The sequence below is a fragment of the Ylistrum balloti genome, unplaced genomic scaffold, assembly GCF_031769215.1.
Source record: "Ylistrum balloti isolate Yb309-2 unplaced genomic scaffold, AGI_CSIRO_Ybal_v1 Utg370792, whole genome shotgun sequence".
NCBI classification, from domain to species: domain Eukaryota; kingdom Metazoa; phylum Mollusca; class Bivalvia; order Pectinida; family Pectinidae; genus Ylistrum; species Ylistrum balloti.
Genome location: NW_026782462.1, coordinates 268,426 through 285,209, shown reverse-complemented (window position 1 = coordinate 285,209; position 16,784 = coordinate 268,426). Strand labels below are relative to the sequence as shown.

The 16,784-nt window shown below is 37.3% G+C and overlaps 1 protein-coding gene across 1 annotated transcript in view; it reads left to right on the top strand.

Moving 5' to 3' along the window:
- LOC132558497 (growth hormone secretagogue receptor type 1-like) overlaps positions 1–10,887 on the top strand; it is a 45,449-nt gene extending 34,562 nt beyond the window's left edge. Inside the window, exon 2 of the mRNA XM_060223062.1 lies at positions 9,339–10,887. Coding sequence (XP_060079045.1) covers positions 9,343–10,479 — 1,137 coding nt within the window. The 5' untranslated portion in view covers positions 9,339–9,342 and the 3' untranslated portion in view covers positions 10,480–10,887. The remainder of the gene's footprint in view (positions 1–9,338) is intronic.
- The last annotated feature ends 5,897 nt before the right edge of the window (positions 10,888–16,784 follow it).

Here is a 16,784-nt window from a genome sequence, read left to right as displayed (position 1 = left end):
TTGTCACACAGGTGTCTAGTTTAAGTAAGAGCAATCACAAAAACAACTCTCACACAGGTGTCTAGTTTAAGTAAGAGCAATCACAAAAACAACTCTCACACAGGTGTCTAGTTTAAGTAAGAGGAATCACAAAAGACAGTTGTCACACAGGTGTCTAGTTTAAGTAAGAGGTATCACAAAAACAACTCTCACACAGGTGTCTAGTTTAAGTAAGAGGAAATGAGAAAATGTCAAACCTGATTATCATCTACACGTATATAAACTCGATAATAAAGAAATAAGATTGATGACATTCCAAACTATATGTACCATTATAATTGATAGCATTGAAGATTTATTACAATATGTCTTACGTTTGGAACCAATTACTGAGATACAATGAACACACACATACATATAATGATCTGGTTAGATCAATAAAACAATAACACTTTAAACGTTTTCAAAATATGTACCTGAAGGATATCTGTAAACTACAGACGTATCTCTAGGACTTACTCCAAGGCTTGTATGTCAGTGGTTCATCAAGACTAGTAGCTAGACAGACAACCTAATTCTATAATATGTTTTATTTTACGTTAAAATATTTAGTTAAAGATGAAAGAGAGTTTACGTCGATTTTTAATGTGTGAAGACATGCAAGCTGTTACACAATTTTGTTAAAGAGGGGTCCGTGATGGGTACCGAGTTGGCTGTTTCTCTGTATAACTCGATCAGCAATCAAACTGGGTCGAGGCTCCGCTTCAACCTTGTCAAAGTAATGAGAAAATTGATTACATCTATAGCAGGTCTGAAGGCAAGACAAACATTGAAACAGAGGCGGAATTTATCGCTCTCCATGAGTAGAGAATCATTCACCAGAATGGTGTAGATTTGTATAGTATCAAATCACATGTAAGCTGGCCAAGATAATCAGAGAAACCGTGTCATATAGCGAGCCTCGATAAAGTGTCTGCTTCTTCGAATTTGTTACACTGAAAATAGGCAGGTGACTCCTTAAGATTACAAAAATATTAATAAGTAAGTATGATGAATGAAATAAAATAAAACAGAGAAAAGATTTTCCATAATCTCGGCCATTAGAGATTATTTCACGGTGAGAACAAGGAGATGACATTTAAATGTACCACAAACAGACATTGAGTGTGCGTCACTCGTGTGTGTTGTGTATTGTATTTTAAGGTATATATACATGGTATGATGGGGAGGGGGTGTGTGATATATTATTGATCTACACCCATGGGGATTGGTGATTTTTATTGATGATAACCGTAAACTCTATGTTTGTGTAAATCACACGTAGTGTAGTGAACACTTAAAGAGCATTTTAAAGTTGCACATTCCATGAAGTCAACTTTAAATTTGCACCAAGATTAAATTAGTATGAAATTAAGAATAAGATTATATCTTTCATTCTTTTTGTCTGATTTCAATCCCTTGACTGTAATCATTAATCTCGAGCGGTAAGTATTCTGAACTCCACCATGTCAGAGTCTTTCGATGTCCACATCAAGACAACCATATGTTGCCGTGTTTCTAGCACTAAGATGTACGTCTCTTTATTGTCATGATGTTAAAACTGTTAAATAGGACGTACAATCGATACTTAGCCTACAAAATACCTAATTCACGAATATCTAAACCTGTATCAAGTCGCAAAATAGTCTAACTCAGTTTGTTCGTGTTCGTGTCCGTGTACCGTGTGAGACAATATTCTCCAAGTGTCATTTCCTAACTCTTATAGACGGTCGATCAATGTTGCAAACTGATATTTGACTCGCATGCAAAGTTTGTTTAGTTTTCATATATCTTTTGTTATAAACATATAATATTTTCCATATATTGTGTTTTGTATCGTTAAAGTAACACATTGTTCATACTGATGTATAATATAACCTTGTCGATGATCGCACGTGCATCAGGAGTAGCTATTTACCGGATCTAGTCATTTCTTTGTCGTATTGATACCTACTACGTATATTGTGCACTTTGTCTTCCACTAAAAAGATTTTTATCGAATGAAAAACGCTACTTAATTGTTGAAATGATTACACCAAGTGGAATGCCTCGCCATTGCAGTCGAGTTGTAAGATACCGCCGATGGCGTGGTTGACGTTTTCTTATCACGCTACTGAACGGAACACTCTTCGATAATGAACTGATAATACTGTCACCTGACGATATTGTTTCAGTACTTTTCATGGTTATATTACTGTCTTTAAAAAGTAATATTAACGATATGTTGAAATGTTTTCTAAGTTACATAGTTTATTTCCAACCCTGATATTGACCGGAATCAAAGCTAATACAGCCATGTATAGCGTGGTGAGACTAGTTCGGAGGCAGATCACTTCATGTATCGGTCTCATTTATCACTTGGAGTGACCAGTAATTAAGATGGCAGCTCGGTCATGGACTTCATAAGACATTGTATACACACCAAAGACCCTTAACGACATGGTTAGTGACTAAATGAGGATTTATATCCGATCTGTGGATAACATTGATGCGGAAATCGATGGAATTTGTCTGATATACCTCTATACGGGCCTTGTTACTCCGAACCATCAAAGTGTGGCGTGGGTTTCTACTATATAAACTGAAAAGTAATTGATATCGTATTGACTTGGGATAGAACAATTATAAAGTAGCAGTCTTTTTATTCCGATCTAACGCCAATGTCTGTGCCATTTCGTGGCAGTTTAATGTTTGTGTGATAGATTTAACTTATTGCCGCTCTCTGTACATACAACTGTCGCATCACAACTTACGTTTAAAATCATCACGATTGACTGTTCCTTCTTTTTCTAAGCGACTTTTTGTAATAGGTAAAAATAAAATGGTACATATAAATGTAACAAGTTTGCATGTTTTGGCAATTTTTTTATGATCTGCCGACAACTTCATCAAACGCTCTAAAGCACAATGTTTAATGTAAAGAACCTTAAGACATAACTTCTCTATGACTGGTTCCGGCGTTTCACATCGGTTAGCCGGATTGATGACACAAATGTTATCAATCCTGATCTAGTTCCGTGCCTGCCGTTATCAATACTTCTCATCTATTTGACCACAGTATCCCTGATATGGCCAGAGGCTGTGAAGGCCACAGCTTCACCATCCCATCGCTTACAAGTCAAGGTCTCTCGAGAATTAAGCACCATTTCTGATTAGGACTCCAACGGGAATGTATTTAGCTTTTCCTTACTGACTTGTTAACATGTTACCATAAAAAGATAACTATAATCCCTCGTCCGTCCGTATGTGTGCGAGCGCGTTCCTGCGTCTGTGCGTTTGTCCGAAGGTTTTTTCCAGGCTATAACTTCAAAATCGTTCAACTCAACTTCACAAAACCTTTTGTAAATATCAAGTTCGTGCCCTGTTTGTGTCTTTTGCTATTGACGACATTTCAGGTTGCATATTTTCCTGTTACCATGGAAATAAAGTCGAAAAACACAAAATTAGCGTAAACTTTCTTTTCCGGACTACAACATTGAAACCATTCCACTAGACTCCACCAAGCTTTCTGTTGATATTAGGTTAATGGCCTCGTTAAATTTGTTCTGTTACCATGGAAACAGATAACCCTCATCACAAATTTCAGTTTTTCTTGACCAGTACTCTGAAACCGTTCAAGATAAGCTCAAAGCTTTTTACACTTATTAAACTAATGGTATCTTTTGCTATGGGGAAGACCTCCATTTTAATAACGTTGTTTGTTACTATGGAAACAGATAAGCCAAAACAGAACAGTTCTCTTAAACCGTTCAAGATTATTACCCGGTACTCAAAACTTTGTACAGGCATCAAGCTGGTACTCCAGTAGAAGTTCTCCATTTCAATACTGTATATGGAACAATTAAAGATATGATAATTTAGATTTAGATACAGTAGAACCAAACAATGATTCAAACTGCATCATACAGCTGTTTCATCCTTCTAGGATTCGTCAGTAATGTTACATCATACAGCTGTTTCGTCCATGTAGGACTCGTCAATGATGTTACATCATACATCTGCTTCGTCCTTCTAGGACTCGTCAGTGATGCTACATCATACAGCTGTATAGTCCTCCTAGGACTCGTCAGTGATGCTACATCATACAGCTGCTTGTCCTTCTAGGACTCGTCAGTGATACTACATCATACAGTTTTTTGTCCTTCTAGGACTCGTCAGTAATGTTAAATCATACAGCTGATTCGTCCTTCTAGGACTCGTCAGTGATGTCCTTGTTTGTCTAGGACTCGTCAGTGATGCTAATAACCAAAATTTGGAAGCTTAGGAGGAGACTGAGGAAAATCCAGTGATCGAAAGAAAAGATCTGCAGCAGCCCGATAATTAAATACATTTCGTAATTTTCCTTTATCATAGATTTCAGTACTTTTAATACTGATGTATCTGCTTATTTGGAAGGATTCTATCACTAATACAATAAATATACACATTTTTTTACCCGTGCTCTCAAATTGTCTGGTCTATCAGGATAAAACTTTGTGATCGCAAACTCAAACATATGCGAACTCATTTAAAGCGGGGAATGTCACGCGCTGTGAAAAATCAGTATCTAAAGAAATAATTGAATCTCTAGGGTCACTTATACTCTTCTGTACAACTTGAATGAAATCTACGGGCGATGTTTTTTCTGTCTGGGCATTGAGGGATTAAGGAAATGTTAAATCAATTTGTGACCTTAGTAGTATTATGTTAAAGTACATATATTAAGACACAAATGTACTTACTCACCTACATGTGTGTATTAAACATCGACTGATCATTACCAAGCTGTTTAAATCGTTCTCTATTGTCTGATATCATTGGAAAAGAATTTGTTATTCTCTGTTGTTTGATGTGATTGGACAAGATTTTGCAATTCTCTGTTGTTTGATGTGATTGGACGAGATTTTGTAATTCTCTGTTGTTTGATGTGATTGGACGAGATTTTGTTGTTTGTTGTGATTGGACGATAGTTTGTACTCTGTTGTTTGTTGTGATAGATTTTGTAATTCTCTGTTGTTTGATGTGATTGGACTAGATTCTCTGTTGTTTGTTGTGATTGGACGATAGTTTGTAATTCTCTGTTGTTTGTTGTGATTGTACACGATTTTGTAATTCTCTGTTGTTTGATGTGATTGGACGAGATTTTGTAATTATCTGTTGTTTGTTGTGATTGGACAAGATTTTGTAGTTCTCTGTTGTTTGTTGTGATTGGACGAGATTTTGTAATTCTCTGTTGTTTGATGTGATTGGACGAGATTTTGTTATTCTCTGTTGTTTGATGTGATTGGACGAGATTTTGTAATTCTCTGTTGTTTGATGTGATTGGACGAGATTTTGTTTCTTCTTTTGTAATTCTGTTGTTTGATGTGATTGGATTTTGTAATTCGAGATTTTGTTTATTCTCTGTTGTTTGTTGTGATTGGGCTGTTGTTTGATGTGGAAGATTTTGTTTTTCTCTGATTGGACGAGATTTTGTTATTCTCTGTTGTTTGATGTGATTGGACGAGATTTTGTTTTTCTCTGTTGTAAGATATCATTGGACAAGATATGGTTTTTCTCTGTTGTTTGATGTGATTGACTCTGTTGTTTGTTGTGATTGTAGATTTTGTAATTCTCTGGTTATTCTCTGTTGTTTGATGTGATTGGACGAGATTTTGTTTTTCTCTGTTGTTTGATGTGATTGGACGAGATTTTGTTATTCTCTGTTGTTTGATGTGATTGGACGAGATTTTGTTTTTCTCTGTTGTTTGATGTGATTGGAAGATATTTTGTTATACTTTGTTGTCTGATATACTTTGACGGGGTTTCGATATTTTCTGTTTAATCTGATACTTTTTTTTCAACAAGAAGACATAACTTTCATGTCTAGCATGTTGTTGGGTCGTTTTACCAAATATTTGTCGTACATTCGGCGGAGTAGCATGTTCCTCTCCTATATATATTCCCAGACATGTCATTTGAGTTGAATGTGGCTCGACTGCCACGGATATTTTCATCTGGGGAATACGAATGGTGAGGTATCTATATATTTTATGTCCCACGCCGTCTCCTAGGTTTTCTCCGTGATTCTCACACTACAAAGGATGACCATTACGTTTGGTGTTCGTCCGGGTTGGGCAATCAGACATCTGTTTATATGTACTTGGCTGCTGTGTCTACTTGTTTTCTATTGAATTTGGTTCTAAATCTGATGCTAATTGACGTGGACTGACAGAAGGTTTCCAAGTATGAATCATATTAACTTATTTATTTACTGATAGTTGAAGTTTTTTCAAGGATTTTTTTCATTATTGATAGTTCAGATCCTGTCTTCGTTAAGGTGTTTCACTTTACAAAAAATAACTCTTTTGAACATTTCGTAATATAAAAGAATCGATATGTTAATTTTCAATTAGTGGATGGTTTAATTGGTTAGTGAAATCGATCTTTGCTAATGCAATGGCGAGATTTTTAAACAACATTGTATTATTTCGATAAATGGCTGAAGCGTTACGTTTTTGTAAAGGATTAGTTCAGTAAACATGGAGTGATTTTTTAACGGAATGGAAAGGTTGTCAATGTCTTGTGAATAAGACCTCGACCACTGTTGGTTTTAACACGACGTGAGTAGAAATTAATGTGTAAACCATAGAAAAGTATTTGCTTTGTAACATTAAAGTGTATAAAGATTTGTGTTGTATGGAACCTGTAAAATTTCCTATATATATATAACTGTCTGTTGGTTTAGCATAGTAGGTGTAGTTAAACATGTACAGCGCGATACACTTCATCATGATGACCTCACGTGGTCTCTACGTATAGTGTAAATCCTGGAGTAAGTGTCGTAAACCTATGACAAGTTCGTGGTCACGTGGGACCGATAGTCTAACGTCTATGTTGTGTACTGGACACAGGTTTATAGAGAGTACCTAATGACATATCTTCAGAGTAAGACAGCAATGGTTCACAATATCGACCAATACATCACTCGTAATGTAAGATTATACATGTACACAACTCCCGGCCAGAGACACGTTACATGTTTCTATGTAGACACAACTCCTGGCTAGAGACACGTTACATGTTCCCATGTAGACACAACTCCTGGCCAGAGACACGTCACATGTTTCCATGTAGACACAACTCCTGGCCAGAGACACGTCACATGTTTCCATGTAACATAACTCCTGGCCAGAGGCACGTTCATGTTTCCTTGTAGACACAACTCCTGGCCAGAGACACGTTACATGTTTCCATGTAGACACAACTCCTGGCTAGAGACACGTTACATGTTTCCATGTAACACAACTCCTGGCCAGAGACACGTTACATGTTTCCATGTAACACAACTCCTGGCCAGAGACACGTTACATGTTTCCATGTAACACAACTCCTGGCCAGAGACACGTTACATGTTTCCATGTAGACACAACTCCTGGCCAGAGACACGTTACATGTTCCCATGTAGACACAACTCCTGGCCAGAGACACGTCACATGTTTCCATGTAGACACAACTGGCCAGAGACACGTTACATGTTTCCTTGTAGACACAACTCCTGGCCAGAGACACGTTACATGTTTCCATGTAGACACAACTCCTGGCCAGAGACACGTTACATGTTTCCATGTAACATAACTCCTGGCCAGAGACACGTTACATGTTTCCCAGAGACACGTTACATGTTCCCATGTAGACACAACTCCTGGCCAGAGACACGTCACATGTTTCCATGTAGACACAACTCCTGGCCAGAGACACGTTACATGTTTCCATGTAGACACAACTCCTGGCCAGAGACACGTTACATGTTCCCATGTAGACACAACTCCTGGCCAGAGACACGTTACATGTTTCCATGTAAAATAACTCCTGGCTAGAGACACGTTACATGTTCCCATGTAGACACAACTCCTGGCCAGAGACACGTTACATGTTTCCATGTAAAATAACTCCTGGCCATAGACACGTTACATGTTCACATGTAGACGCAACTCCTGGCCAGAGACACGTTACATGTTTCCATGTAAAATAACTCCTGGCCAGAGACACGTTACATGTTTCCATGTAAAATAACTCCTGGCCAGAGACACGTTACATGTTTCCATGTAACACAACTCCTGGCCAGAGACAGGTTTCATGTTTCCGTGTAGACACAACTCCTGGCCAGAGACACGTCACATGTTTCCATGTAGACACAACTCCTGGCCAGAGACACGTCACATGTTTCCATGTAGACACAACTCCTGGCCAGAGACACGTTACATGTTTCCTTGTAGACACAACTCCTGGCCAGAGACACGTTACATGTTTCCTTGTAACACAACTCCTGGCCAGAGGCACGTTACATGTTTCCATGTAACACAACTCCTGGCCAGAGACAGGTTACACGTTTCCATGTAACACAACTCCCGGCCAGAGACACGTTACATTTTTCCGTGTAGACACAACTCCTGGCCAGAGACACGTTACATGTTCCCATGTAGACACAACTCCTGGCCAGAGACACGTTACATGTTTCCATGTAACACAACTCCTGGCCAGAGACACGTCATATGTTTCCATGTAACATAACTCCTGGCCAGAGACACGTTACATGTTTCCTTGTAACACAACTCCTGGCCAGAGGCACGTTACATGTTTCCATGTAACACAACTCCTGGCCAGAGACACGTTACATGTTTCCATGTAACACAACTCCTGACCAGAGACACGTTACATGTTTCCATGTAGACACACATCCTCGCCAGTGAAATAGTATATATAGATCGATTTCCATGTAGACAAACCTTTCCGGAGAAATGTTTAGATGACCTATAAACCTGTGTAATGTAATAATGACAATGCTTTGTAATCAGATATGAATGATACATGTAAATTTGTTCATCCTTGACATACATCGTTCATACGTTCACTCTTCTTTCGTGACAAAGTCATCATCCTCGACCTTCTACATGCCATTTATCGTCTTTTAGACATGTGCAGTACATCTTTTCTATTTGACCTTTGATTGGCCTATCAAAGATATGATCTGATCAGTTATGCCCCCATCCATACAGTTTTACCTATGTAAACTCTCAGAGGTGTCAGATGAATATGTAATGCTATGAGATATCATACTGTGGATAGTCGTATATCACTGTATAGGAAGTCCTCTTTGTAACTTCCTATACATACGTGTATATATATATCCTTATAATGTTTGTAACATCAACAAGGAGTTTGAAATAGCGAATAGTTGGCATTATGAATACAGCCATTCAGAATTAAGTAAGATCTTGTCCTTTATACATCATAACATTTTCTGTCAAAAAAAAAAAAAAAGAACCTAATATTTTTTATCTTTTTTTCTGTGTTGGCAGGATCATGCAGAATACCAGTATGTATGAAAACGTGACTGCTAATCTCAACACTACCCAGGGAGGGGTCATAGCCCCGACTCTGTCTGAGATCCTACAGACGTTCGCCCCGGCAGTGATCCTCGTGGACAGACTGATTTCGCCTATTTGGTATGTTGTCGGATTGATCGGTAACCCTATTTCCGCGTTCATATGGCTCAATCGTCGTATGCGGAAGAACAACTCTTCTGCAATTTACCTAGGAACACTTGCTGTTGTGCACACTATTTTCTTGTTTCTTCACTTCATAATGGAGCTGAACTACGCCTGGGATACTCCGACGTACAACAAGCCGGTAATATGTGCTCTGTTTAACGTTCTCTTGATCATGCCACAGTATCTCACGCCCCTTTTTGTCATGGCGTTTACCGTGGAACGTTATATTGCGGTATGTCATCCGTTTTCGAAGGAGAAGTTTTGTACAGTTACTCGGGCTATCAAAGTATCCATATGCCTGACAACGTTCTCCCTCAGTCTGGCGTCTGTTCAGGCCTATATTTGGGGCTACAAGGAAGAGCACCAAACCTGTATGTTCGCTCCGACAGAAGACATCGTAAAGTTCGAAAAAGTGTGGACCATGGTTACGGAAATGCTGCTGTTCTTCATTATCCCGGTGTGTGTGCTTGTATTCAATGTGTGTGTTATTCGCGAGATCAAGCGTATTACTGACACAGTCCCGGTGAACAGTCCACAGGCAGGGAGTGGAAGTCCCACATCCACCATTACACTGCTGTCTGTATCCTTTTATTTTATCTGTACATTACTACCGGCGTCTATTGTGTACGCGTTACAGTCTCTTCTCCCTCAAGGGGCGTACCCGTCAACCCTTCAGGAAATGGCTGTGGACCCTGTCTGGCAAAGATACTTCACGTACCTGACGATTCGCAAAGTTGTGGAGGAGATCTGCTTATCTAACAATGCCTTATATGGCTATATTTATTACATCACGGGTCCACATTTCCGGAAAGAAGTTAATAAATTGTTCGGAATTACAAAATGTAAAAAACTAGTGAAAAAATCTTCCACGCAAAGCCCTAAAACTGAATATTCTCTGGTGTCTTCGAACGGAAAGTCACAGTATGACTGTGCGTCGACGCAGATATAGACAAATTAGATGTTATGAGAGGCGACAATGATTGGCGCTGTTCATACTGCTTGTTTTATATTTCATTGTTTAACTGTAGGCAAAAAAAAATCAATTTCAAATAGACTCGAGGATGTGAAGTAACGAAGTGTAACAACTGATCCCAGAATTCTGTATAACAGTCGTATATACTGTTTGTGACGTAGAATGTACCTCTTAGTAACGAGGCGTCGAACGCAGATGTAACATAATATATACATGTATATTGTTGTGCCTGCAGATTGCCAGCGATTATCTTATGAACTGGATACGTTTGGAAATAGTGCTAAATAGCAAACATTTGTAAATAGCATATATTGATGTACGTAGAGTTTGGGTGAGCTTCACTTACCATTGGCTTGCTGTTGTATATTAATATATGCTTGTAATAAGAAGCTTCGTTATGCATAAAATATAACAGAAATTTTTGTTACGTTTTTTATTACCTATAGTCTGTGAAAAGTACTGGAATTATTTCGGTCTTCCTTACAACATACACTCAACATCGTCAGAAATTTAGGTTTTGTTACGTTTTTGATTACCTATAGTCTGTGAAAAGTACTGGAAAAGTTTCGGTCTTCCTGACAATATACACTCAACATCATCAAAAATTTCACTCTACAATGCCTTTTTCTTGAACAGATGTTCTTATATTACAAGTTAGAAAATTATGTGTAAGGAGTCTATGACTACACCGTTTCCTTCACCAAATGGCCAGTGTGGTGAGCATTGAAATACACAATGGACGTACATGACGTACAGAGAAGGTAGTAGTGTGACGAGATGACTATCAGATCACAGCGAGAACAGGTCGACTAGGTACTCTCCCATGAAAGCAGTGTTCCTCGTATTTTGAAAGTAGGGTTACAGTTTACTCCTAACATTGTATTTATATATGGGATTGGTTGAATGCCAGGGATAAATTATTAAATTTCACATTTGTTTCATTTGGAGTTTTGTGTATGTACCGTAATACGGGGTATAGGCGAACAATGATAAAAGTCACTTCGGCTACGCTTTGTTGATAACCAAGTAATAGATGCCGAAGAGTCGTTTCCCCCCTCGTCCCTGTTTAGTACCGACCTGCTGCGGGGTATCCAGGTCCCAGTTACTCAAAGGTTCGTTAGAGGTATGTAGTTGTTAGTGAAAAGAATCAAATGGTACTATTAAACAAAATAGCAAAATTAGCACTCAACATATTCCATTCTGGTCGTTCACATACAGCCATGAAATGATAGAGAATGTTTCCACATTTGTTAAATATGTATGTGAAAATTTTCACTGACAACTGTTTATCTCTAACCTTTGAATAACTAGGACCATAAGGTTTCTTTGACCTTTCACCTGAATAGGTTGTTTCTTTTTCCATGAAATTTGTCCAAGTCAATGCTTTAATTTGGTTTGTGTTAGGATCTGTTAACTTGTTTTGCTGATCCCCTCCGATCTAGTGAATTGTATGCCTTCTTGGGTTTTCACTAAATCTCCTAACAACTTCCCCGGCATCAGAAGTGTCAAAGTTCTAACAATCGGTCTTGTAAGCCTTAGTATTGTAATGTTTGACATAAAATAGAGTACAAAGATGACATAGATCGTATACAGAGACTGTACCATAAAAGACGATTTACTATTTATAAGCAGTGTGACAATAACTCCTTGTCTATATTATAGACTTCCACTGAAGACGATTTACTATTTATAAGCAGTGTGACAATAACTCCTTGTCTATATTATAGACTTCCACTGAAGACGATTTACTATTTATAAGCAGTGTGACAACAACTCCTTGTCTATATTATAGACTTCCACTGAAGACGATTTACTATTTATAAGCAGTGTGACAATAACTCCTTGTCTATATTATAGACTTCCACTGAAGACGATTTACTATTTATAAGCAGTGTGACAATAACTCCTTGTCTATATTATAGACTTCCACCGAAGACGATTTACTGTTTTGAAGCAATGTGACAATAATTCTGTCTGTTTACACAGATTTGGAACATTGTAAAAATAATTCATCTCTTGTCATCGAACATTCTTCACGCAATCACGAGTTGAGGTGTCACCTTGAGAGCTGTGTCTGTATATTTGTATATTTTGAGCACCAACAAAAAAGACAAGCCATGATGATATTGAAATCCAAACACATTTATTGTAGACAGTGTGGATACTACTGAAACTGCTCCAGTTGTTTTAATGTCTGGAACTAGTGAAGCATTACTTTGATTAACATCCATCGAACTTTTGATGTTTAGGTCACGTCAAAGGAATCTACAACGATAAAAGTCACGTGTTCTACTGGGTGATCCTTCGTTAGAATAAAGTAATTAAACAGTATCTAATTTAAAAAAATGTACAAAAGTCACAAAATCCAACAAGGCGACAAAACCAAAGGTCGACATCATCAACAACTATTTGCACGAATGACGATCAAGACTAAAGCGTGTGTAAAATCCTGCCAGACAACACAGCATCTTTGTCGTGTGGTGGTGGATTAACACGTCCCCAAGCGTCTGATGTGTCATCTCGAGTCGACAGGTTCAGCGTTCAGATGTACAAATACAAGGACGGAGAAACTCAGGAACACATTTCTCTATTGGCAGCACACAGATACAACCAGTATCTAGACTTAAAATACAGACCAAGGTTGAAAGGAATCGCTCGAGACACATAACAGCTTGTAAAATCCTTATTTAAGAATTATGTGTGTTATTCATTTTTTTATCATATCAAAATTTCCTTTTTTTTCAAACTAAAAAGGTTTCCGTTAGTAACTTTGATAATAAGGTGATCCAAAATAAATGTTGGAGAAGACACTGAAATTGATTCAGTATACTATATAAGTATTTCTCCAAACATTGTTGAGGACTAGATAACTGTAATAACTTACGCCATATAAAGTATCAGGCCACGTCTGGATAAAATTGAACAGTTAAGCAGAGCAATATCCTATATCTACCTGTATCACCTATTCCGGAGACTAGCCGTTACATTATCACAAAGACTTTTCACACATACATCCAAATAAACACATCAAACAAATACACACGAGCGTAACTGTCTTGTCCAGACTCATTTCTGGGGGAAATGTAGAGCCGAGCCCTTCATGTGTATATACTGAATCAACATCTATTGAAATGTAAGAGGATAATGTATATAAAAACAAGCCGTTTTGAGACCATCATTTAAATAAGACTGAAATCTTATAGTCGATGGAGCAAGTTCATAATATGCAAAAATTAAACACTCAGTGACCGTGGCAGGGATACAATGCCAAAATACATCCAAGACACTCGCAATGTCCATCAAGGAGGAAAACAACGAAAACGTCATTCTCCGTAAAACAGGAAATAGACGTAATAAATTGAAGAAAACAAACTACTAGATATCATTTAATGTACTAGCATTTATCATATTTCTTTCAAACTATTCGAAACATTCCCATATTATCATTTGTAGCTCTTGCAGTCCAAGTTTTCCTCTGTCCGTTACCTGGTCACTGATATGCGATATTGCAAATACTCTCCTTCCCTGAAAAGAAACTCAAACATTATGAAAACTATTTTTTTCACAAAATAGATGTCAGTGTGAACAAGAAAAAGTGTTCTAATGAAAAGAAACGTTACCGGAGAAGGAAAGATCAACATGTCAACAACAAGTATCAGTGACATCATATCTCAAAACAACCTGTTAACACGTATCAGTGACATCATATCTCAAAACAACCTGTTAACAACATGTATCAATGACATCATATCTCACAACAACCTGTTAACACCATCAGTGACATCATATCTCAAAACAACCTGTTAACACTATCAGTGACATCATATCTCAAAACAACCTGTTAACAACATGTATCAATGACATCATATCTCACAACAACCTGTTAACACGTATAAGTGACATCATATCTCAAAACAACCTGTTAACAACATGTATCAGTTACATCATATCTCAAAACACCTGTTAACACGCATCAGTGACATCATATCTCAATAAACCTGTTAACAGGTATCAGTGACATCATATCTCAAAACAGCCTGCTAACAACACGTATCAGTGACATCATATCTCAAAACAACCTGTAAACAAGTATCAGTGACATCATATCTCAAAACAACATGTTAATAACAAGTATCAGTGACATCATATCTCAAAACAACCTGTTAACACGTATCAGTGACATCATATCTCAAAACAACCTGTTAATAACAAGTATCAGTGACATCACATCAAACTAGATCAATATGTCATAAACAGAAAAAACACGCATTTAAAGATAATCTCATCAGTTATTCATTTCCGCGTATTTTATTGTTGAAACATCTGCGTTCACTACAGCAGAGAAGAGGCTTGAATCCCGAAAGGCATTACAATAATAAAATATCATGGTTTGATTCAATAAATTTGATAAACGCCAAATTTCATGTGCAATAAAAATCTATATACAGTAACATTATAACGTATGTGTTTCATGAAAAAATTGAAGTAAAATGTCGACAGACTTTCAAATGTCTGCTTCGTGTACAGCTGCCTGCAACACACGAGACGAAATTTAATCAATTAAGCCCATTTACATCGTGATCACAAACTTAGACATCGGTAAACAAGAAAATGCGACATTTGCTGAAAAAAGAAGAAACATGTCACTGAAGATTTGGAGATGATGACGGTGTTAAGATGTTTACATGATAATGTGTGCACGTTCATTGGAGCGAGTGGGCGAGGAACGCACGCGTTCAAACATTATAAAGACATATCAAAAGACCATCCTCCCAATGTAATTGTTCTCAGCGTCTTTGTTGAGGGGATTTTACTGCAATGCATGTCCGTAATTAGGTCGCAGCCATGAATCCTGGATCAATCTCCTCAAAACCATCATACTTTTCCTAGGCTGCCTTTAATTACAGCAGTGTGGCAAGGCTTTCTACATTCCACAAGCGAAAGAATGAGTTGCATAATGGGGTTATACCGCAAACGGTGTCCCACACTGTATGTACTTCTATTATCATTAATGCATTCAGATACAAAACTCGTTTTCGAAAATGCTTCTTACTGATCGAAATGTATGGATGTTGGTAAGCGTTTGTTCTATGTCTGACATATAACTAGTAACATTTCCAAATGAAGACACGACAGGAAACGGAACCAACAAGTACATGTATACTAACGAGGATCAAACACGCCCGTTTTGATATCGTACTAGGGAACAAACTATGAATCAAACACTGTTTATCTCAATGTATCACAATATCACAAATATACACTGTTTATCTCAATGTATCACAAATATACACTGTTTATCTCAATGTATCACAATATCATAAATATACACTGTTTATCTCAACGTATCACAATATCACAGATATACACAATATCACAGATATACACTGTTTATCTCAACGTATCACAATATCACAAATATACACTGTTTATCTCAATGTATCACAATGTCACAAATATACACTGTTTATCTCAATGTATCACAGTATCACAAATACACACTGTTTATCTCAATGTATTACAATATTACAAATACACACTGTTTATCTCAACGTATCACAATGTCACAAATATACACTGTTTATCTCAATGTATCACAATATCACAAATATACACTGTTTATCTCAATGTATCACAATATCACAAATACACACTGTTTATCTCAATGTATCACAAATATACACCGTTTATCTCAATGTATCACAATATCAAAAATATACACTGTTTATCTCAATGTATCACAATATCACAAATATACACTGTTTATCTCAACGTATCACAATATTACAAATATACACTGTTTATCTCAATGTATCACAATATCACAAATATACACTGTTTATCTCAACGTATCACAATATTACAAATATACACTGTTTATCTCAATGTATCACAAATATACACTGTTTATCTCAATGTATCACAATTAACCTTGATCAAGTTGTTCACAATCTATAACGTTGCTGTATGTTGCATGTACAATTACCAGGCGGGTGTCGGCGATGAAATAGAAGACACTTACTCTTCCGGAACACCTGGTCTTATTCTCCTTGTACTTTTTAAGACGCTCTGCTTAAATCATTTCCTTGTTCATTGTTTGCCCCAGTTTTATTGAATTTAAATTTGGATTACGATTCTGTTGGCCTTATTTTTAAATCCTCATTAAGGACGGCCGTTAGAGGGCGTGGTCATATCTAAATTGTTTGTTACCATAGGCAACGCCTGAAATAATGTTCAATTACGGTTTATGTCGGTAATAGCGCGGATATTTAGTACACAAT